The sequence below is a fragment of the Ovis canadensis genome, chromosome 8 (assembly GCF_042477335.2).
Source record: "Ovis canadensis isolate MfBH-ARS-UI-01 breed Bighorn chromosome 8, ARS-UI_OviCan_v2, whole genome shotgun sequence".
Lineage (NCBI taxonomy): Eukaryota > Metazoa > Chordata > Mammalia > Artiodactyla > Bovidae > Ovis > Ovis canadensis.
In genome coordinates, this window is record NC_091252.1 from 62,132,916 (window position 1) to 62,157,318 (window position 24,403).

At 40.0% G+C, this 24,403-nt stretch overlaps 2 protein-coding genes across 10 annotated transcripts in view; one reads left to right on the top strand and one right to left on the bottom strand.

Annotated features, from left to right (window-relative positions):
- Positions 1-9,908, top strand: part of SNX14 (sorting nexin 14) — a 73,687-nt gene extending 63,779 nt beyond the window's left edge. For 7 of the 9 annotated variants that reach the window (XM_069598318.1, XM_069598320.1, XM_069598319.1 and 4 more), the window contains 6 exons: positions 2,522-2,645; positions 2,912-3,076; positions 3,802-3,897; positions 6,259-6,350; positions 8,803-8,859; positions 9,696-9,908. In XM_069598318.1, the coding sequence (XP_069454419.1) occupies positions 2,522-2,645; positions 2,912-3,076; positions 3,802-3,897; positions 6,259-6,350; positions 8,803-8,859; positions 9,696-9,734 (573 nt within the window). In that variant the 3' untranslated portion in view covers positions 9,735-9,908. The remainder of the gene's footprint in view (positions 1-2,521; positions 2,646-2,911; positions 3,077-3,801; positions 3,898-6,258; positions 6,351-8,802; positions 8,860-9,695) is intronic. The other 2 variants (XR_011258607.1, XR_011258608.1) reach the window with 1 other exon arrangement.
- A 6,662-nt stretch (positions 9,909-16,570) lies between these two features.
- The window catches only part of NT5E (5'-nucleotidase ecto), a 70,322-nt gene continuing 62,489 nt past the window's right edge, over positions 16,571-24,403 (bottom strand). The window contains exons 7-9 of the mRNA XM_069598336.1: positions 23,750-23,899; positions 21,949-22,149; positions 16,571-18,533 (exon numbers count right to left, since the gene is read on the bottom strand). Of these exons, the coding sequence (XP_069454437.1) occupies positions 18,370-18,533; positions 21,949-22,149; positions 23,750-23,899 (515 nt within the window). The 3' untranslated portion in view covers positions 16,571-18,369. The remainder of the gene's footprint in view (positions 18,534-21,948; positions 22,150-23,749; positions 23,900-24,403) is intronic.

Genomic DNA, 24,403 nt, shown 5'->3' on the forward strand with positions numbered 1-24,403 from the left:
TACGACTTTTCCGTTAGAGAATTCTGTGTTAATGAAATGGACGGGACTGTATGTCTTTGTATGGAAATCAGTTGTAAAGGATAAGGAGGGTATTATAGGTAGTTGCTTGGTTCTTTGCTTTAATGGGTAAATGTTTCTTAAGAATCTGTATTTGTCAGCTCCTACCGTTTCTCTATTGGGGAATTTTTTAAAGTGGTTTTCTTAGGTTGTAAATCACCAACTTCCAGTAATCAGGGAATTGATTTCTATAATGTATTTGTATTTATTTGATGGTATTATATAATTTTAATGACTTATAAAATATTTCATCCTTTCATTAAACAAGCACTTTGTTATGTGCCTGCTATTGGGTGCTAGGCACTGGGAATATAAATTCCGAGGACTTCCCTGGCAGTCCAGTGCTTAAGACTTTGTGCTTTTTTTTTGGTTTGTTTTTTAAATTTTTAGTTGGAGGATTGTGTTGGTTTCTACCAAATATTAACATGAATCAGCCATAGGTATACATATGTTCCCCCTAATCCTGAATCTCCCTTCCACCTTCCTCCCCATCTCACCTTTCTAGGTTATCGCAAAGCACCTGATTGGAGATCCCTGCATCATACAGCAAATTTCCATTTGCTGTCTAATTAGATAGCCTTGGTTTTAATGCGGGGGAACTAGGATCCCACAGTGGTGTGGCATGGCCAAAGAAAAAAGGAAAAACAGATAAATTTCCTGTCTGCAAGAAGCTCAGTTTAGTGCCAGCATGGGGGATTCCGTGAGCTCAAAGAATAGCACCCTCTTTCTCAAGAGAACTTCTTTGGTTTATTACTATAAAGGGTATCTTTAATTTTTTTTTACTTTATAAGTTTATTGCTAGTAAACAGAAATAGAGTTGATTGTTGTGTATTGATTTTCAATTCACAAGTCTTGCTAGACTTGTGTTAATTTTAGTGGTATATCTGTTAATTCTTTTATATTTATGTATTCAAATGATGGCAGTTATGTTTCATTCATGACTAGGACCTGCTATACAAAGGGAGTGATTGCAGTGTTTCACCATTAAATAATATAGTGTAGTTCTTTTTGTAGATATCCTTTATGAAGTTTAGAAGAGTTAACCTCCATGTTTGTGGGTGCATGTAGCCTATGGTTTTTCTTTCTCATTGTATCCTTGTCAGGTTTTGGTATTAAAGTTACATTAAGTTTTCTTTATTTGCTGGTAGAATGTTAGTTATTTAAATAGTGATAACTTGTTAATAGTCATCTGGGCCTCAAGTTTTGTTTGTGGAAGTTCTTTTTTTTAACCAATGTAATTTCTTTAATGATTATAATATTTTTCAGATGTATTGTTTCATGAGTCAGATTTTGATAGGTTGTACTTTTTAATAAATTCTCCGTCTTGTCTAAATTTGAAAAATTTTGGCCTTATGTTGTCAATAATATCCTCTTTTCATTTCCCTCTGACATCTATGGTTGTGTCCCTTTTTATTCCTGGCATTGTCTTCTTTTCCTTTCCTTTTCTTTTTGCTTTTCTGACCCATCATACCAAAACTGTCCATTTTATCATTTTGTTTACCTTTTCTGTCAGTTTTTTTTAGTTCTTTAGTATCTGCTCTTTGATTATTATTGGTATAGTAGGTAAGGCTAAGATTTAGTTGCATTTTATTATTTTGCTATGAGTAATTCTTCATTTTTTTTTCATATACATTAGGTCTTTGATTATTTTGTCCAAATAAACTTAGCTTAAATCTAAACATTCATCTGTAAGCATCCCTTAATTAAACAGTGATTTATAACCTTTAAATCATGTTGGGATTAAAATCAGCTATTCTTAGGGGGTTTTTTTTATAATTTTATTTATTTATTTTTGGTTGTACTGGGTCTTCATTGCTGCGTGGGCTTTCTCTAGTTGTGGAGAGTGGACACCACTCTAGTTGTGGTACTTGGGGTTCTCATTGCTGTGACTTCTCTCTTATTGCAGAACGTGGGCTCTAGAGTGCTCAAGCTTCTAGAGCACTGCATGTCATTGTGGCATGCATGTTCAGTAGTTGCAGCTCGTGGGCTCTAGAGCGTGGACCCCATTTGTGGTACACGGGCTTAATTACCTGGTAGCATGTGGAATCTCCAGATGAGGGATTAAACCCAACCCAGGGATTGACAGGCAGATTCTTAACCACTGGACCACCACTCTAGTGCTAATGGTTTTATGCATTTTCTATGTTCATTTACTTCTTTTGATATAAAAAATCAAAGGGATTCTTTGTATGGATGATGAATTATCTGTTGCATCTAAAATAAAGGTAGATTTTTATTTAATATTTTGTCCCCCCAAAGTATTGTATTTTTTAATTCAATTTTGGGTATAAATGTGGCATTTAGGGGGCAGATCTTAACCACTTTGGTATTATGTGTTTTTTCCTTTAATATTCTGTTTTGATTGGACAAAGTTTAAACACCTTGCTCTGTAATTACTTTACCCTTAGTAATTATTATTAGCCTGTGTAATAAACTTTTTTTATTATTTCAACTTTTACTTTAGCTTTTTAATGATCTGTATAAAAATAATGCAAACCGTGCTGAGAATACAGAAAGAAGGCAAAATCAGAATTATTTTATGGAAATGATGACTGTAGAAGGAGTCTATGATTACCTGATGTATGTAGGTAAGATATCCGTGGTTACTGTTAAAACCCGTGTTATATTTCTTCTGTGATGCAAATTAATGCTCTTGTGTATTGCTCCATTATATATTTTTTGAATTGAAGGTACTTTTAAAATTAAGGATTCAATACATAGAATATAATTGGTCTTGAACATATTAAAGTTATTAGTCTTTAAAAATAAAATATTGACCGTTTGTATTTTTTGTATTGGAAAATGTTCAGGTGTCTATTTATCTTAATGAAATGTTCTGTGTGATCCTTCTCAGGACAGGTGGTTTTCCAGGTTCCTGACTGGCTTCATCATCTCTTAATGGGAACTCGAATCCTCTTTAAAAACACCCTGGAAATGTATACTGATTACTATCTTCATTGTAAGCTAGAGCAACTCTTTCAGGAGCACCGTCTGGTTTCACTTATAACACTTCTCAGAGGTTTGTATTTCCTCATGTGTTTGTTTCATGTTTGAGTACTCAATTTTTATTTAATTTTAATTAGATCTCAAAGAGTGAGAAGCCTGGCTTTTCTTTGCTTTTATTAGTATTGCTCCTATGAGGAAATACTTTGTATATAATAGGTGAAAATTCCTGCAAATGTTTCTTTTTTAAAAAATTTATTAATTTTTTATAAGATTCTTTTTTTAAGATTTATTTTATTCATTTATTTATGGCTGCTTAATCAATGGAAACAGCAACCCACTCCAGTGGGGTCAACCACACAGTCCATGGGGTTGCAAAGAGTCGAACACAACTGAGCATTTATGGCTGCGCTGGGTCTTCGTTGCTGTACTCGGGCTTTCTCTAGTTGCAGCGAGTGTGGGCTACTTTCTAGTGGTGGTGAGCTAGCTTCTCATTGCAGTGGTTTCTCTTGTGGAGCACAGGCTCTGGAGCACAGGATCAGTAGTTGTGACTCTCAGCCTTAGTTGTCCCTCAGCATATGGGATCTTCCCAAACCAGGGACTGAACTGTCCCCTACATTGGCAGGTGGATTCTTTACTACTGAGCTACCAGGGAAGCCCTAATTTTTTGTTTTTAATTGGAGGATAATTGCTTTATAATGTTGTGTTGGTTTCTGCTGTATATCAACATGAACCAGCTATATATATATACACATGTCCCCTCTCTCTTGAACCCAGCAAATATTTTTTGTCTCTTTTTAGATGCTGTATTTTGTGAAAACACTGAACCTCGCTCTCTTCAAGATAAGCAAAAACGAGCAAAGCAGACTTTTGAAGGAATGATGAACTACATTCCAGGTATAATATTTAAAAAGTAGTTTAATATAGATTAGCACTCTTTGGTGGTCACAATGTATAGTAATTATTGAGGCAATTTTTACTGTGAGTTTTTATTTTAGAAGTAGTTATAAGAACCAGTTAAAATTAACTCATTCATTAAATGGAATTTGGTTTTTATGTTAGCACTAAGAACTTTTAGATAAGGCTGTTTCTACTCACACAATAGTTGGATTCTTTCAGTAACTTAGAATCAAACTGATCATAGTGGTATGTCTGTGGGACAGCTGGAGTCCTGCTGTTCACTTCACCATGAGGAGAGCTACATTAGTGTGTGTGAGTTAGAGGTCAGAATTCATTCATCCTGAGTTTATTGAACACCTTCCATGTGCCAGGCACTTAGCACAGTGCAGGAGATACAAAAATTGTACTTGGGTAGCTCAATGGCAACCCACTCCAGTGTTCTTGCCTGGAGAATCCCAGGGACGGTGGAGCCTGGTGGGCTGCCATCTGTGGGGTCACACAGAGTCGGATACGACTGAAGCGACTTAGCAGCAGCAGCAGCAGCTCAATCTGGCAGGAAGATAGACACACAGACAAGATGTACCTGTGATAATAGAGGCTTGTTTAGGTTATGCAGTATCTCAAAGGAGGAGGGTGAATCCCTCTCATAAAGGAGGTAGGCTTGAGTGAATGGTTAGTAACCTCTTACTGAGATGTGAATATAAGGAAAAAACATCAAGGAGTCAAAGCAGATGATACTTAATTTAGGACATTTTGAACGTGACAAGCCTAACTATACATTATTCAGGATGCATTGTCTCGTAATCAATTAAATATCCAGGTTTTGGAATTGGAGGAGCAATGATATGAGATCTGGGAGTCAGGTAATGCCCAGCAAGAAAATATAGAGTAAACCTGAAGATGTCTTAGAGAATTCTCATCATTGAAAAATGAGTCTCAGAATGGTCCTGCTTAATTTTGAAGACAATTTCTGTCCCCAGTCTGAATGTAAACGTGAACCACAGCTGTTCTTGAGTGACTCTTCTGTAGGTGTATGATGAAGTCATTTCTTCCTTCTTTAGTAATGTAATATAGAGACCTTCTATGTTTGTAATATAGCATTCATGATTTTGACTTAGTTTTAATATTTAGAAACATGGAAAGCCAGTGAATATAATAATTGTAATTTTGCTCAGCCATGAATTTGAGTCACATCTGCTTCAAGACTTCCATTTGGAAAGGGGTGATTTAGCTAGTGAGGAAGCATAGCATGCCTTTCTGCTCTCCTCTACTCATTTCCTCCTTAGTGATTCTTGAAGAATCTGAAAGGATCGTCTGTTTTTGTCCATGATGCTTCATGCATATTAATTGGGAAATTCTGTGTAGTATTGGTGAATTAGGGGATTCACAAAGATGCATTGTGGCCCATCTCTCTTGAAAAATATCAAGGATCTACTGAACTTCCTATAAATTGAATTTTGCCTCTCAGGGTTAGATTTACCCTGTAAAAGCAAACATAAAATGAAGATTTTCCTTGAACAACATTAAGTGTTTCATGATGATTGGAGGGGAAAGGACAAATATTTGAGCACCTTGTTTACTTAATAAGCTTTTTTTCCTGCTTGGAGGAAACCATTCAGCACAGATTTTAATAAGGACTGACTGTGGTACCAGGAGTGATACATGACAGCTGTGTAGTCAAACATGAATTAGAACTTTTGGGAGCATACTTGTGTTTAAACAGTTTCCCAAAAGATTGTTCTGTAAAATAGTTATTAGTAATTTTGCAAAAAGTACTGAAATAAATTAGTCATATTCATTGAAGAGAGTCTCTGTTCACCATAAAATTAAATTGATTAAATTTTAAAAAACATTAACATATTCAAACATGAAAATACAAAGAGTGAAAAGTAGAAGTGATCCTGTCCCTACTGTGCAGAAGTAGCGGTATGCTCCAACTGGTGTTAATCCTAACAGACAGTTTCTTTGTATCTCTCTCTCTATATGCACAAGTGTATGTACCTAGTGTTTTATCTTATTTTACTTGAACGGGATAATAGAATATGTATTGTTTCCCAACTGTCTTTTATCCTTTAATAGTATAAGCAGATTTCTTTACGGTAACATTCCTAAGAGCTTACAGCTATGCTTTGTGTGTTGTGAATCTTTAAATTCAGGACACATGATGCTGCATTTCTCAACTTGACCACAGAGCCCTTTTTTCCAAGAGGTTCTTACTGAAGCACTGATTTAGGAAATGCTGACTTACAGATTTTACATAATACCTGGGGGAGAGGGTAGAGATTTTGCTTTATGATCCAGTAAATGATGAGTCACTTTATAATATAAAATTGTTTCACATGTGGCTTTCTTGTTTAGATTTGATAGTCAAGTGTATTGGTGAAGAAGCCAAGTATGAAAGCATCAGACTTCTTTTTGATGGTTTACAGCAGCCAGTTCTCAACAAGCAGGTAAAATTCATTAAAGCAGACTGACTCGTGTCAGCTTAGCTTAGTGAATGACACAGTAGTGTGTCTGGTATGTTAACTGTGACGTGATACTGTGCTAAGTGAAGGCAGTGTAATTCAAACATGCGGATGGAATAAAAGTGTCTCTTGTTAACTCTTTGTGCTCGTTTTTTTTTTTTTTAAATAACATGATTGAAAATAAATATTCATTATAGGGAATTTGAAATATACCAAGCAGATTCTTTACCACTAGCACCACCAGGGAAGCAAAAATTCATGAAATAAAGTAAAAATTTATATATCAAGAATTCTGTCATTTATTCAGGTTGTATAGAATAACTGCAGTTAACATTTTACTGCTTATCAGTTCAGTTCAGTCACTCAGTTGTGTCCAACTCCTTGTGACCCCATGGACTGGAGCACACCAGGCCTCCCTGTCCACCAATTACTGGAGTCTACTAAAACTCATGTCCACTGAGTCGGTGATGCCATCCAACCATCTCATCCTCTGCTGTCCCCCTTCTCCTCCCGCCTTCAGTCTTTCCCAGCATCGGGGTCTTCCCCAGTGAGTCAGTTCTTCACATCAGGTAGCCAAAGTATTGGAGTTTCAGCTTCACCATCAGTCCTTCCAATGAATATTCAGGACTGATTTCTGTTAGCATGGACTAGTTGGATCTCCTTGCAGTCCAAGGGACTCTCAAGAGTCTTCTCCAACACCACAATTCAAAAGCATCAATTCTTCGGTGCTCAGCTTTCTTCACCGTCCAACTCTCACATCCATACATGACCACTGGAAAAACCATAGCCTTGACTAGACACACCTTTGTTGGCAAAGTAATGTCTCTTCTTTTGCGTATGCTATCTAGGTTGGTCATAACTTTTCTTCCAAGGAGTAAGCATCTTTTAATTTCATGGCTGCAGTCACTATCTGCAGTGATTTTGGAGCCCCCAAAAGTAAAGTCCGTCACTGTTTCCACTGTCTCCCCATCTATTTGCCATGAAGTGATGGGACCAGATGCCATGATCTTCGTTTTCTGACTGTTAGTTAGCTTTAAGCTAACTTTTTCACTCTCCTCTTTCACTTTTATCAAGAGGCTCTTCAGTTCTTCTTCACTTTCTGCAATAAGGGTGGTGTCTTCTGCATATCTGAGGTTATTGATATTCCTCCCAGCAATCTTGATTCCAGCTTGTGCTTCTTCTAGCCCAGCATTTCTCATGATGTACTCTGCATAGAAGTTAAATAAGCAGGGTGAGACTCTACAGCCTCGACATACTCCTTTCCCTATTTGGAACCAGTCTGTTGTTTCATGTCCAGTTCTAACTGTTGCTTCCTGATCTGCATACAGATTTCTCAAGAGGCAGGTCAGGTGGTCTGGTATTCCCATCTCTTTCAGAATTTTCCACAGTTGATTGTGATCCACACAGTCAAAGGCTTTGGCATAGTCAAGAAAGCAGAAATAGATGTTTTTCTGGAACTCTCTTGCTTTTTCCATGATCCAGCGGATGTTGGCAGTTTGATCTCTGGTTCCTCTGCCTTTTCTAAAACCAGCTTGAACATCTGGAAGTTCATGCTTCACGTACTGTTGAAGCCTGGCTTGGAGAATTTTGAGCATTACTTTGTTAGCGTGTGAGATGAGTGCAATTGTGTAGTAGTTTGAGCATTCTTTGGCATTGCCTTTCTTCGGGATTGGAATGAAAACTGACCTTTTCTAGTCCTGTGGCCACTGCTGAGTTTTCCAAATTTGCTGGCATATTGAGTGCAGCACTTTCACAGCATCATCTTTCAGGATTTGAAATAGCTCACCTAGAATTCCATCACCTCCACTAGCTTTGCTTGTACTGATACTTTCTAAGGCCCACTTGACTTCACATTCCAGAATGTCTGGCTCTAGGTACGTGATTATACCATCATGATTATCTGGATCATGAAGATCTTTTTTGTATAGTTCTGTGTATTCTTGCCATCTCTTCTTAATATCTTCTGCTTCTGTTAGGTCCATACCATTTCTGTCCTTTATTGAACCCATCTTTGCATGAAATGTTCCCTTGGTAGCTTTAATTTTTTTGAAGAGATCTTTGATCTTTCCCATTCTATTGTTTTCCTCTACTTCTTTGCACTGATCACCGAGGAAGGCTTTCTTATCTCTCCTTGCTATTCTTTGGAACTCTGCATTCAAATGGGCATATCTTTCCTTTTCTCCTTTGCCTTTAGTCTCACATATTCTGTTGAGACCTGAACACAGTTAAAATTTTGCATCAGGCTTGTTTTCTTTAAAATTGTTGTTATATACAAAATATTTAACATATAAATTCTGAGGCATAATAATAAAGTGTAAACATGTGAAAACATATCTATCTAAAACTCATCCTAAAAATAGAACATTATGGATCTTGTTGAAACTACTTTTTTTTTTTTTTGGTCTAATTCCTTAAAATCATTTTTTTTGCATTTTAGCTGACTTATGTTTTATTGGACATTGTGATACAAGAACTGTTTCCAGAACTCAATAAGGTAACTAAAAAGCAGCAGTACTTTATGTTCTTAATGGTGTACTGACATTTTGTTAGGGACATAAAAATTAAGGAAATCCTTGTGATCGTTTTAAAAATGAATAACCTTAACAAATAGCTCCTTGTATTTTCTTCATTCAACATGCTTAAACATAGAGTGGATTTGAGGATGTACGAACTGAATAGCCCCTGCCTTGCCTTCCCCCCTTCCTGATTCCAGTCAGATGGGATCTGTAGAGCCTCACCAGAGGAAGGTGTGAGTGTACATCCTATCTCTAGGATGGGCCAAGCTCTGCAGGCTGTCATCTGCACACTGAATGCTGTGTGAGCATTTTTAAAGCAGTTGAGCTTATATGAAGCCAAGAACACAAAATGAATGGGAGTTGGAGGATAGTGATACTATTATTACCTTGAATCCTGCAGATTTTGAGTTTTGATGAAATAACTAACTATTCAGGGTTGTGATACAGCAGTGAAATGTTAGTTTTATAGAGGGAACTAGATTTGGACTATTTACCTATTGAATACAGGTTTTCAAGTTATAGCAGTATTCAGTGTGTATTAAAACAGGGTGGCAGTTACAGACATTTTGTGTTCAATTTACGTAGGAATCAGTACCAGGAAATTCCAGCTCTGTTTGAGACTTTATGAGATCTATCACATGCTTTTTTTTCTCCTCTCTAAAACATAAATATCATCTGTGGCATATGCAGGTTTTAACACATATATATATATGTTTTAGGTTAGAATTTTAATACACTGGAACTGTTAGGCAATTCACAAATGAATTCTTGATTGTTTTTTCTCTTCTATTAAGTAGATTTATTTTTACTTTAGGTGCAAAAGGAAGTTACATCTGTGACGTCCTGGATATAAACCTTTGGATTTGGGATAGAATAACCAGTTGAAATGTTTGCTGTGCTAGTGTAGTATATATGGACTGTTTTTTCTTTTACTTTTGTATATTCCTGTATATATCATGTAATTCATTGTCTGACGTTTTGATTTTGTTGTTTTAATAAAGACTAACAAATTTAATAATGACGAAAACTGATTGGGTCTCATGGCCTTTCCTTTTACATCTCTTATCCAAATTTTCTTAGATCTGTGTCACTTGTTATTGCTGTTTTTAAAAGAGATAATTCATAATCTTCTTGGGGCAAATCAGTTAGACTGATAACTTTGAAAGTATTGCATCACTTTGAAAATAATTATTTTTAGCGCAGAGATCTGATTTGCTGTCATATTTGGAGTTAATAAATTTTAGCAGATTTATTCCACTCCCCCTTTTCATTTTTCTGTGTAGGTAACTGTGTGTCTGTAAAGAAGACATACTTTATGAGTTTTTCATAACAAATAAGGGACTTCTTACTCTTCCTAGATGATTGACAGGTTATATGTAGACCTTTTGAGTGTGAAAACCGAGTACTTAACAGATATTTGTGATTGTGTGGTTACAACTGCATTTCACTGAACATCTGTAACTATAATCCAAAAGCTTATATAAACAGTTTAGTCAAGTGGATTTTTGGTTTATGTTGTCTCTCCAAAAGAAAGGTATGAATTAACTGTATTCTTTGGGGAAAGTTAAATAATTATTTTTAAAGGTTCAGTATTTAGAGTTTTGCTTATAATTGCTTTTCATGCTGTATTTTTCTCCCTGAATCATGTTTGTCTTTCAAGATCGGGCATTTTGTGTTTGGTTATTGGCTGTGATGTACATTCAGAATATATTTATTGAGTTTCAACCATGTATCAAATGCTGATAATGTGGGAACTCTAAATATAATTTGTAAAGTGAAACCAGTTGAATGATACTGTTCAGTTATTTTTTTCCCAGTTTTGAAAAATGGTCTTTAGATATTATAAAAAGTTTTTAAGGTTTTGCCAGTAGTTCTGTTATCTTTTAAATTGCTGAAAAATTCTAAACTGTGTATGAGTTTCTGTGCATCAGTACTTTTAACCAAGCCTTCAACATTTTACTTACTTCTCAGGGGCAGGTGGGAAATTAATCAAGCTAACTCTTCACATTTAAATCCATAGCATTTTGGCTGGAAGAATAAAATATTTACAGCCCTTTTATGCCTTTCTTAGCTACTTTTTATAAATTGTGATATTTTGTTTATTTAGATGAGAAAAAAATTCTTATGAGTGTCTCAAACAACCTAGGCTTACTCTGATAAAATACCGTAAATGGGGTGACTTAACAGAATTTTATTTCTCACAGTTCTGGAGGCTGGTAAGTCCAAGATCAAGGTGCCCAAAAGGTACATTTCATTCTGGATCCTCTTCCTTTGCTCTGCAGATTACTGCCTTTTTTCCCTGTGTACTCACATGACCACTGTGTTTGGCCGTGTGGGAAGAAAGAAAGAGATCTTTCACTATCCTCCTTTTCTTCTTATAAGGCCCTGAATGCTCTTAGGTTAAGCCCATGACCTCATTTAACCGTAATTACCTCCTAAAGGCATCATCTCCAAATATAGTCATATTGGGGTTTAGGGTTTTAACATGTGAATTTTAGAAGGACACATTTAAATCCATAGCAGTGGGTGAGCTCTGTTTAAAGAAAATGTAATGTATAAAAATCTATAAATACAAAGTCATTTGCATAATAAAAGAGGAAGGAACTGGATGCCTTCCCCATTGGTCAGGCATTTTATATTACATTTCACCATGCAGTAACTGTGAGATGGTATTATTCCTCTCTTGTTATTTATACTGAAGCTAGAGAGAGCAGTGAAGCTGGAATTCAAACAGCTCCGTCTCTAGTCTTGTACTCTTTCAGTGTTGCCCCATGAAAGGAGCCTTTACTTCCAAAAGTGATTACTCGAGATTCCTTTTTTTTTTTTTTTTTTGGTTTTATTTTTTTATTTTTTTTTTTTGTTTCGAGATTCCTTTAATGGTCCTTGGTGCATTTCAGATGTTTTACTTTGCACTTTCCTTTCTATCCATCTTTATGTATGTCTTATACTGCATGAGTTTTACGTTTTGAAATGTGTTTAGAGAAATAACTCTGGTTGCAGGGGTAAATTAAACAGATGAGAAGACACTGAAATTTATAAAGGACATGATGTCTGTGTTATAATCATTAAGCTATAGATATCAGAAGATTCTGAGAAATGGTTGAAACACTTAAATTATCATTTATTGGGACTTCCCTGGTGGTCCAGTGGTTAAGAATCTGCCTTCCAATGCAGGGCACTGGGGTTTGATCCATGCTGGGGGAACTAAATTCCTACATGCCCCCGGGAAAACTAAATGTAGCCCCCATGCGCTGCACCACAGCTAATGAGCCAGTGGGCCACAATTAAGTCAAGTACTGCAACAAGGATCCCACGTGCTGTGACTGAGACCCAACATAGCCAAATAGATACATGTTTTTAAAATTATTTATTGACTTACTAAAAACAGTTTACAATAAAAATATAAACAGAAGTCTAAATTTGCCATTGTTCTTTGTAGTGATATATACGTAAGTTGTAACTTCAGATATAGTCAACATTAGAATAAAAATTACCCACTGAATGAATGAGCAAACAAATAGATCTTGCTAGTCCACTCCACTTCCGTTTCAAAGACTGTTCTCTTTGATGTATATGTTAGCGTCTTCAATGTTGCTAGGTACATGAGGAGAAATCCTTAACCTGAGGCCTAAGGACCCTGGAAGATTTTTAAGTCCACTGCAAATGGTTTTTTATTTCACTTTTTTAAAAATTAATTTGATGTTGATGATTTTTTTCTATCAAATTACACTAAAGTATTATTCCAGGTATTGGATGTGGCTGTATTCCAATAAAACCTTATTTATGTGAAGCAGTGGCAAGCAAGATTTGGCCTTTAGGTCCCTGATGTAGAGAAACAGAAGTGGAGAGGGAAAAGGGATCCTATTAGAAAAATTGTAATCACATTCAAATTAAGGAGCAGGGGCTGCATGTGTGCTTACTTAGTCACTTCAGTCACATCCAGCTCTTTGCCACCCCATGCCGCCAGGCTCCTCCGTCTGTGGGATCGAACCTGTGTCTCTTACGTCTGCTGCATTGGCAGGTGGGTTCTTGACCACTAGTGCTACCTGGGAAATCCAGGGAGCAGGGAAGGAGGCTAGAAAATTTATTTTTTATAAAAAGGCAGCTATCCTTTTCAGGGAAGACTTAATTGGCCTTTTGGTTGCAGAGGGGTTATAGTAAAAAAGAGGCAAACTGCTCTGCATGATGAAAAGGGTGGTTAGATAGAGAAATTATCTTCTGGAGGAACTGATACTGGAGAAAAAGGACTGTGTGGCTTTTGGCCTGAGTCCAGAGGGTGAGAGAGAGGTAGCAGAGAAGGGATTATTCATGGTTTATTCAATTTATTATGCACGTGTGTATTGAGCAATTACTATGTGCCAGGCAGTTTGAGATGCCAATGATACATTTGTGCATTTACACCTCATGCGAAGAGTTGACTCATTGGAAAAGACTCTGATGCTGGGAGAGATTGGGCGCAGGAGGAGAAGGGGACAACCCAGGATGAGATGGCTGGATGGCATCACGGACTCGATGGACGTGAGTCTGAGTGAACTCTGGGAGATGGTGATGGACAGCAACTCCTGGTGTGCTGCGATTCATGGGGTTGCAAAGAGTCAGACACGACTGAGCAACTGAACTGAAGCTTAAATGTAGCCCAGGAAACAGAGACAGTATAAACAGTGTAAATAAGAAAATAGTATATAGTATGTTAGAAAGTAACAAGTGCTCAGAAAAAAAATTAAACTAAAAAAGAGAATTGGGTTGCAGTTTAATGTGATCATTAACATTGAAGAAAAAGACCTGAAGGTGAGAGATTAAGCCGTGCAGATATTTGGGAGCCCATATTCCAAGTAGAGAAATAGCAAGTGGAAGGTTTAAGTGGAAGTACTTTTGAAAGAAATCGGCCCCAATCACGGTGCGTGAAGGTAGATAATGTCAGAGAAATGATGGGAAACAAGATCGCAATGGTCCTTGGAAGCCATTTTGATAACTCACTTCTATTTGGTCCATGATGGGAAGATTTTGAGCACACGAGCAACGTCATCTTTCTAATACTGTGATAGAATCTCTTTGGTTACTGTGTTGAGAGTGTTGAGAAGAGACTAAAGTGGAGTAAAAGTAGAGACAGAGGATTTCCCTAATGGTTACGAATCTGCCTGCCATTGCAGGGGAGACAGGTTCACTCCTGGTCTGGGAAGGTTCCACATGCCTCTGGGCAGCTAAGCCTGTGTGCCACAAGCACTGAGCCCATGCTCTAGAGCCTGTGCTCCTCACAAGAGAGGCCACCGCGATAAGTCCACACACCGCAACGAAGAGTAGCCCCACTCCCTGCAGATAGAGAAAGCCCTCGCGTAGCAACAAGAACCTGCGTGGCCAATAAATGAATAAGTAAACATTTTAAACAGAGACAAATGGCTCATTTAGGAGGCTGATGAAGTAATTCAGATGACATGACAGTGATTTGAATCAGGGCAGTACTTGTGAAGTTTTTGAGAAGCTGAAGTCTCTTTTTAGTTCTTTTAGTCAGGAAACAGAATTTACTGATGGACAGGTTGTGAGTTTGAGAGAAAAACAGCAGCTAAGGATATTCCAAGATTCAGTTTGAGCAATAAGAATGATGAAGGGTCCATGAAATGAGCTGAAGGGAGTTGTGCCTGGCACCAGTTTTCAGGAGGGATCAAGAATCTACTTTTGGGCATGTAAAGTTTGGGTTGCCTATTAATCATCTCAACTAGAGATGCCAAGTAGGCCATTGTATTTGTGAATCTAGAGTCCATGGGAGAGATGTAGGCAGGGGTATAAATTTGAGAGTCACCAGCCTTACTATGTAAAACTGAATGAGAGCACAGAGAGATTAAGTGTAAAGAGAAGACAGAAGCAGTCCAAGGACTGTCCCCCTGGGGCTCTCCAGTGCTTGACACTAAGAGAGCTGGAAAGGAACCCAAAAAGGACTCCAAGTGATGAGTTTGGTTAGTTGTTTAAATTTTTATTTATTTACTGATGACTGTGCTGGCTCAGTAGTTGTGGCTCCCAGGTTCTAAGCAACGGACTTGGTTGCTCCACAGTATTCAGGATCATCCCAGAGCAGGGGTCAAACCTGTTTCTCTTGCATTGGCAGGCAGATTCCTTACCACTGAGCCACCAGCGAAGCCCTGGTTGATGCTTTTTAGGAGCACTGCTGTCTCACATTGAGTTGTAAGTTTCCTTTTGCATTGTAACTCCCTCCATTCATGCCTAATCACTAAAGCTTTATTTTAACACTTAAGCATTATGCTAGCTGCTCTTGGTGAAGATAGTACTATATCCACATTTTAGGATAATGCAAGGTGGAGAAAAACTGGTGCAGCATGGAGAGGTGGTGATGAGGTTACCTGAAGAAATTGTGGAGCAGCCTAGAAGGGCTTCCCTGGTAGCTCAGCTGGTAAAGAATCCGCCTGCAGTGCCTGAGACCCCAGTTTCATTCCTGGGTTGGGAAGATCCTCTAGAGAATCGATAAGCTACCCACTCTGGCATTCTTGGGCTTCCCTGGTGGCTCAGACGGTAAAGAATCTGCCTGCAATGCGGGAGACCTGGATTCGATCCCTGGGTTGGGAAGATCTCCTGGAGAAGGGAACGGCTGCTGCTACCCACTCCAGTATTCTGGCATGGAGAATTCCATAGACAGAGAAGCCTGGCGGGCTACAGTCCATGGGGTCACAAAGAGTCGGACACGACTGAGTGATTTCACTCACTTACACTAAAGCAAATGCAGCAACCTAGATATGTAAGCAAGCCCTGGCAACTCGCACAAATAGGAAGGGACCTGCCAAGTTATTTTTTTAAATTTAATTATTTTTGGCTGTGCTGGGTCTTCGTTGCTGTGTGCAGGCTTTCTCTAGTTGCGGCAAGCCGGGGCCACTCTCTAGTTGTACACAGGCTTCCCATTGCGGTGGCTTCTCTTGTGGAGCATGGACTCCAGAGTGCGTGGGCTTCAGTAATTTTAGTACTCAGGCTCGGTAGTTGTGGTGCACAGGCTTAGTTGCTCTGTGGCATGTGGAATCTTCCTGGACCCAGGGATCAAATCCATATCCCCTGAATTGGCAGGTGAGCTCTTAACCACCGAGCCACCAGGGAAGCCCCCCGAGGGAACTTACTCTGTTGTAAACTGCTCAGCTCAGCTCTGCCACCAAATGGATCTAATGTGTCTGCCCAAGGTGTAATAGCTGGTCTGCTGTATCATCAGTATTAAATGAGGAAGATTCTTAGATGCATGGCCAGTTCAGGTAAATTAATTAAAATCCCCAACACTATATAATTTGAACATCTTTTATTTTTTGGAAACCATTATTGTCATCAAAACAGATTCTGTACATAAAATTTATTTATTTATTTATTTATTTTTGGCCATGCCGTGTGGCATGTAGGGTCTTAGTTCCCTGACCAGGGAGAAGCCCACTGCAGTGAAAGCATGGAGGCTTGACCACTGGACCACCAGGGAAGTTGCATTAGTCTTAAGTACCCTTTATCTACTGTTCTTTCCTACCTGAAAATTGAATGTATTTTTCTTATTTTTAGGGGGGTAAGATGGGATATAGGGAGGGCTGTCAGATGGCAGGGGGCTTATAATCATGGCCAGTGGTACCAGTGATGAACTGTTAAAAGAGTTTTCCTTCAGTCATATTGTCTTGGGTTGTAAGTATTTGCTTGAGAGAAGAAATAACTACCAAAGACAGAGTGTATCGTCAATTTTATTGTTTGGAACCTATAATTGAAAAGTATTTTTAGGTCATTTCTTAAACCACTGAACAATACAGGCACACAGATTTAGAAAACTTACAAAAATCTTCTTTAAAAATTTGTGCTTCAATAGGGTTTACCCTATTTTCCTGGCCAAGCATAAAAAATGTAGCCCAAATGCAGTCCTATTGACATTCTTCTCTTACAATCTTATTGGCATTCATTTATGGTCAATCTCCATATGCATAGAACCGAGGGCATTACTTTATTGCATCAATCTTTATAAAGAGGTTATGAAATTTAAAAGTACATTTGTATCAAGAGTACCTAATATTTGTAAACATTAAAAAACAAGCATTCTCACTCTTCAGTCCTTTAGCTGTTGTCTGCTCACTCTTTTTTAAGGTGAGGCCTCCCATTTCTCGTTGAATCATGTATACAATGAGGAGCAGGCTCACTTGGTCCCCACTACCCCTTTAAGCAAGTATTTGTGCATAAATCATGTATGGCATTAGTCTGGGTATTTCCTGAGCACTCACTCAGAGGGTGCTCCCACTCTCAGGCAGGAGTCCTTATGTCTGTGCTTGAGAATGACTGAGAGTGACTGTTCAAATATGGAGGCAGAGCTGACTTTAAACTTAGGTGGACCACTTGAAAAATCAACCTTGTCTCTCCTCTGGATTTTCCAAAAGTGAGGAGGGGGTGAAGTATATATGTGTGTGCCTAGAATAAGTATATCTTGCTAGGAGACACAGGTGCAGGTTTAGAATTACACCTTCTCTAAGAAGGTTCTCTTTTTGTGACACCTTCCCATTAGGAAGGAGGAGGAAAGAAATGGAGAACTGATAGAATGTCATGAAATTATTAGTAGCTACTGCCGTGTGTTAGGCACTCTGCTGCTACTCCCTAGCAAATATCTATGTAGCAAGAGTAAATGGGCTTTATCTGTTTCTCTTCTCTAATGGAAGTTGTTCCTGGGCGTCCCAGTCTTTCCTTCCCCTTCTCCCTACCCCCAGACGGCCTTTTGCAGCTCCCGGCCTTTCCCATTATCTGCTGCCCTTTGTGTCCCAACTCCTCAAAGGTGCATGGTGGTGAGGAAGAGAACACCACTGTGTGTTTAGTCCATTAAACTCCCTATCACATATACTAGCGAGGAAAAAAAGAGAGACCAGAAATGAAGCAGAGACTTGTCCTCCATCAGTGTGGGGCTCCAGTAAATACCGTCCTGAACAGTAACTGGGTTTAACTGAAGAGTGTGGGACTGAGGTCAGAGGGCCTAGGTCAGGTCTGGGATCTGCCACTTTTACCTGTATGGCCTTAAGTCAGCTCTGAGCTTTAGTTTCTTCATCTTTCATACAAGGAGAAAACAATGCCTGTCTTTCCACGTACCAAAGTTATGGGCATCAAATAAGAAAATATGCTTAGAATTCCCTTGTAAATGATATAGTTATGTAAACATAAGTTGTTTGGTGGATTAGAATGGATATAAAAGAGAAAAAATGATGTGTATGGTTTAAAGGTGTTAAAGTTTTATTAAAATTTGCATATGTAAACTAAAGATGGCTGGCCTTCTCGTCAGAGGTCCCATTTTCATTTCTTTTCCTGTGTGTTCACTAAGTTGCTGACCCTGAGTGATGATGTCAGTGTCTTTACTTACAACCCTCTAAGCTCAGCTTCTAGGAGACTGCAAAGATGGTCTGCGCCATCGTAAAACCAGTTCCTAAAAAACCGACTTGAATCTCACGTGAGAAAAAAAATACAGTTCCATTAATGGCAAGGAGAATTTTTGGCTATTGGTGTAAAATAATGATCACTGCCAAAACTGAAAGAAATATTAAAGAAAAACTTTCACAGCAATGACTTCCTGCAGAAAACTGGATCCGACCTTCAACTGCTGGATAAAGCACTTTCATTTTTGAGATGTATCCGGAAACCACATTGATATCTTGGTCACCTAGAAAAATACATACATTATTTTAACTACAGAAGATGATTCATTAATAATAATAAGGGGAAAGCCAATGTATTTCTTTAAAGTCCTTTGTGATTATAAGAAGGAAGATACTCCTTTCATAAGTGAGGCTAAAGTATCACGAAAGACAAGGACAGTGGTGATCATAAGTGCAAAGAATCTGATTGCTTTTCATGTTTCAGATGAGAAATGTGCCCATTGTCTACTATTGGATAATTCAGGGGAATAGAGTCCTCTCAACTCTGAGATGACTTGGTAAGAAGGGCCTTCCTACCTAGGGACTTCCCTGACAGTCTAGTGGTTAAGAATCTGCCTTCCACTGCAGGGGACAAAGGTTTGATCCCTGGCTGGGGAACTAATATCCTAATGCCTGAAAGCAACTAGTAGCCCACACACCACAACCACTGAGCCTGCAGGCTCTGGAGCCTGTGTGCTACAAGTAGAGAGTCTGCCTGCCACAACTGAAACCTGAAGCAGCCAAATAAACATATGAATGTTTGAAAAGGAAAAGGCTGTTGTCATTATTGCCTCTGAACCACTCCAGAGTGGGGGCACTAAGGAACTGGGTTAAGATAATTAGTTGAGAAATAAATGTGGCTTTTTTGTTTTTTGGGTTTTTTTGTTGTTGTTGTTCTGCCTACTCAAGAATCATTTTCACATCATTGATGGTGAAATAATGGAGGCTTCATTTCCAAAAGAGAAGACAACTGACAAATACTAATCACCTGTAACTACAACAAACCCACAGTGACCTGACAGACTTTTATTTTAAAAGTACCACTTCAAATCATAAATCTGATAAGCGGTTAATACCCAAAATCTGTAAAGAATGCACACAGCTCAATAGCCTACCCCCAAAAAAATCTGATTAAAAGATGGGCAGAGGATCTGACATGTTTTTCCAAAGAAATGCAGATGACCAAAACCACATGAAAATATGCTCAATATCATGAGTTATCAGAGAAATGCAAATCAAAACCACAAAGAGTTACCACCTCACACCTGTTAGAACAACTATGACCAAAACGACAAAAAATGTCAGTGAGGATGTGGAGAAAAGGAGCTCTTGTGCATTGTGTGCAAAAATGTAAATTGGTGCAGCTGCTAAGAAATATAGTAGGAGGCTCCTCAAGAAATTGAAAATAGAACTCCCAAATGATTCAACAGTTCCACTCCTGAGTATATATCTAAGAAAATGAAAATACTAATTTGAAAAGATATGTGCACTTCTGCGCTCATTACAGCATTATTTACAATAGCCAAGATAAGGAAGTGTGTTAGTCACTCAGCTGTGTCCAATTCTTTGCGACTCCATGGACTGTAGCCTGCCAGGGCCTTCTGTCCATGGAATTCCCCAGGCAAGAATACTGGAGTGGGTTGCCATTTCCTCCTCCAGGGGATCTTCCCAACCCCGGGACGGGACCCAGATCTCTGGCATTGCAGGCAGATTCTTTACCATCTAAGCCACCAGGGAAGCATAAGGAAACAAATGTCCATTAACGGATGGATGAATAAAGATGTGTGTATATATATACAATGAAATACTCTTCAGCTATTTTAAAAAATGACCTTTTGCCATTTGCAACTACATGGATGGCCCTTGAGGACATTATGCTAAGTGAAATAATTCAGACAAGACAAATGCCATAAATTCAACAACAGCAAAGCAAGCAAGCTCAGTTACAGAGAACAGACTGATGGTTCCTAGAGGTGGAGGGAGTTGGGATTGGGTGAGGATGCAAATGGGTGAAGGGAGTCAAAAGTTAATACAAACTTCCAGTTATAAATAAGTCCTGAGGCTGTAATGTATAGCATAGTGAATATAGTTATTAATACTATTGCATATTTGAACATTGATACAAGAATAGATCTTAGAAGTCCTCATTACAAGAAAATTTGTAATTATGTAAGGTGACATTAATTGGACTTAACGTGGTGATCATTTTGCACTATATACAAAATGGAATCATGTTTTATACCTGAAACTAATGCTATATTTCAATTATACCTCAATAAAACAATGTATTACTATAGTACTTAAAAAGAACCCTTCTCTGCAGTGGTTCTCACCCCTGGGTATACATCAGAATCACTGCAAAGCCTTTTGCTCCAACCAAATAAATCAGACTCTCTTAAAAGACAGGACCAAGCTGGTATTTAATTTAAAATACTCCCCAAGTGATTCTAATGTATGATGAGGGCTGAGAACACTTGCGGCCAAAGCTTTCTCAGCCTTCCATGTGAGATCTTTCTCTCCAGCACTCACTAGTCTGGGCTTGAGTGATACACAGCCATTAACTTTGTTTCATGCAGGACTCAAGAGGACACCTTCTAAGCCTGCCTTTCCACTTCCTATCATGGAATGGTTGGAAGTAGCTGGCGCCTTTCCTCCCAGGAAGGGCTGCCTCCTTGGCCCTGACTCTGCCCTCCACCCTCCTTGGGATATGCAGCTATGGTGGCAGGATCCTCATGATAAGGCCGTAGAGACGGACGCAGAGAAGCTGTGCGGGTGTCTTGTCAACACAGTAGGTTTTGCCCTGGAGAACAGGAAGGGGTCGTGTACTGGCAGTGTACTCCACGCGCAGGAAGTGGTTCTCAATTGAATTTTTGAAAATGAGGCTGGGGTATAATGACCCTCACCTGGGGTCAACTTGGTGGTTCCTATGATGTCCTCCACCAACACATTGTGCTGAATGGGGCAGGGGGCATATCCCATTTGTGCCTACCTGACCTTCTCACACCAAAAGCTTCTTCAAGAAAGTTGAGGTGATTTGGGGGCTTTCCTGGTGGTGCAGTGGGTAAGAATCTGCCTGCCAGTGCAGGAGACAGGGGTTCAATCCCTGATCTGGGAAGACTGCACACAGAGTGGAGCATCTAAGCCCTTGTGCCACAACTGCTGAGCCTGTTTCAGAGCCTGAGCTCTGCAACGAGAAAAGCCACCGCAGTGAGGAGCGTGGGCACTGCAACCAGGAGTAGCCCCTTGCTAGCTGCAACTAAAAGAGAAAAAGCCCGAGCAAACTAACCAAGACCCACCCCAAAATAAATTTTTTAAAAGTTGAGACGATTTAATATGGTTTCCCGCATCCAACCTAAAAATGCCACATGTTTATATTTCACAATTTAAATAGCTGCTTAGCTGCACTTTTAAAAGTTTTAAAACACTTTTTGATGTAAAAATATGTTTTCCCGGGGTGTGGATGGATGGGTTGAGTGCTGGGGAGAGGTGAGACTACTTCGCTAGGCTGTTTCCGAACAAAGTGGGAGGGAGCTGGCTGTAGGGGCAGATCTGGTTTCTGGCTTTGCCCTCCTGGTGTCATCGTGGGCTGCCCCCCTCTTGGGATCTGTTCTGTTCTCGGGTACCTTTGGGTTAGGGAGGGGAAGAGACGCTTGTGCTTACCAGAGTCATGTTTTATCATTTCATCTTTTATCATCCGGAACCCATCTCCACCACTGACAAGGAAGCTTGGGAGGATCACCTTGTACACCTTATCCATTCTGAGAGGCTCATAACTGGGCACACGACACTGGGTGCAAAGAACCTCTAGTTTGACGACCCTGTCCCCAGGGTTTCGGGAAATATCGTACACCACGTGAATTCCTAGAAAAGAAATGAGGCTGTAGGTTTTCACTAGATCCAAAGGAAAATTTTTGTTTTCTGAGAAAGATTTTGGCCCAAATCTGGAGTTAGGGGGCTGCGGCTTAGTTTTCATTTAGTTTGAGCGAAACTTCAGCAAGAGAGCTGAAGTGACGTTGGAGCTACTGTATCTGGTTAAGTTTATCCTTGAGTCTTTCTGGGAGGCGTGAGAACCCCTGGAAGGGAAACTGGCTCTAGCCCAAGGTGGGCAATCTGGGACTCTGCAGGGAGAAACCACACCTTTTTTTAATTCACTTCATGAATTAATCGGTCCAGCAACTTGGTTCAGTAGCTTTGGAAAATGAGGAACAGATGAGAGATACAGGATATTTACCATTTTGCTGACCAACAAATAGTTAATAATTTGGCCTGGGTGACTTCTGCGAAACATACAGCTACCCAACACAGTGCCTCTCTCTGTTCCCTCTGCTCTCTCCTGGAAAACACAATATCTGGGCAACCCTATAGGCAGCAGGTGGGACTCCACCAACCTCTGCAGCCCCTCAGTCCCAGTAGTGAGGTGCTCTGGGACTTCCCAGAAGGGGGAAGACTTGAAAAGCAATCAGACCCCTCAAGTGGGGCCTACCATCTATAGTACAAACAGTGAGGTCGGACTGTGGTGTCAGAGTCAATTAAGATTATTCATATTAATTTTAACTCATTGGGCTGTGGAATCAGTGATTGACAAAAGCACTTTAGAAGTCCTTAACAATTTGGGAATCATTTATTTTCCTTCCACTTCCATGGCAATCCATAAGATAAGCAGGCACATTTTCTTACTGTTCTCTGAGAGGCTGAATGAAGACTTGCCCCAGGTCCCATTGGAACTAGAACCAGATTCCAATGTCTTGTCCTGGCTGCCCCTGGCAGAAATCATCTTTGTTTATAGTGATCGGACATTGCATTCCCTTGAACCTATGCATGCTTCAAGGCAATTACCAGGCAATGGAACAGAAAAGGGTTTGTTTTTGTTTTTACAAAGAATATTGAATGTTTAAACAACTAAGGTAGAAGGCAATGGCACCCCACTCCAGTACTCTTGCCTAGAAAATCCCATGGACGGAGGAGCCTGGTAGGCTACGGTCCATGGGGTCGCTAAGAGTTGGACACAACTGAGCGACTTCACTTTCACTTTTTTTCACTTTCACGAACTGGAGCAGGAAATGGCAACCCACTCCAGTGTTCTTGCCTGGAGAATCCCAGGGACGGGGGAGCCTGGTGGGCTGCCGTCTGTGGGGTCGCACAGAGTCGGACACGACTGAAGCAACTTAGCAGCAGCAGCAGCAGACCTCAAGGCAGCTGACCTGCTTAGACCCAGAGGGCTAGCTCCTCAGAGAAGATCGTCTGATGTCCAAATCAGAGTTGGCAAATATTGCTCATTTTCAGGGCCCTGGGGCTTTGACCCCGACCTATTCTCAGTGGTCTGGGAGTCCACAGCCACTGAAAGACTGTGCATTGGTGCTGGGTGTGTGAAGCCCAAGCAAACCTGGCCAGGACGTCCTGGTGAGGCGGGGAGCTAAGCCAACCAGCAGGAAGCCTCCCCTCACCTTGGAAGGTGACTTACCTCCCACCTGCAGAAACTCGCCCGTGGCCTGGCCGTAGCGGTACACACTGTGCTCGAAGGCCTTCTTCAGGGTGGAGCCTTTTAACTGGATCAGGTCAAAGGTGCCTCCAAAGGGCAACACAGCAGCCAGGTTCTCCCAGGTAATCGTGCCTGAGGGTAGTCACAGATGAGGCCAGAGGGAAAATGGCTTGTGAACAAGCCCATTGTCCGCAGAGGAGGTAAAGGAGACGGGGCCACGAGGAGGCTATGAGGACAGCACAGTCTGAGTGTTCCTGATGCTCGGGAAGACAGGGATCAGGAGGCCCCTGGCTGTGCCCTCCTTCACTGAGACTATTTTGACAGTATATCAGGGAAGATGATTAGGGCTTCCTAATCAGGTGGGTCAGTGGTAAAAAACCCACCTGCCAATGCAGGAGACATGAGAGGCCCGGGTTTGATCACTGGGTTGGGAAGATCCCCTGGATGAGGCCATGACAACCCACTCCAGTATTCTTGCCTGGAGAATCCCATGGACAGAGGAGCCTGGCGGGCTACAAGTCCATAGGGTTGCACAGAGTTGGACTCGACTGAAGTGACTTAGCATGCACGTACGCAGGGAAGATGACGGGAGTGTCTTGAATATCTGTCTGGTTGGCTGGTTTTACCATGTGCTAT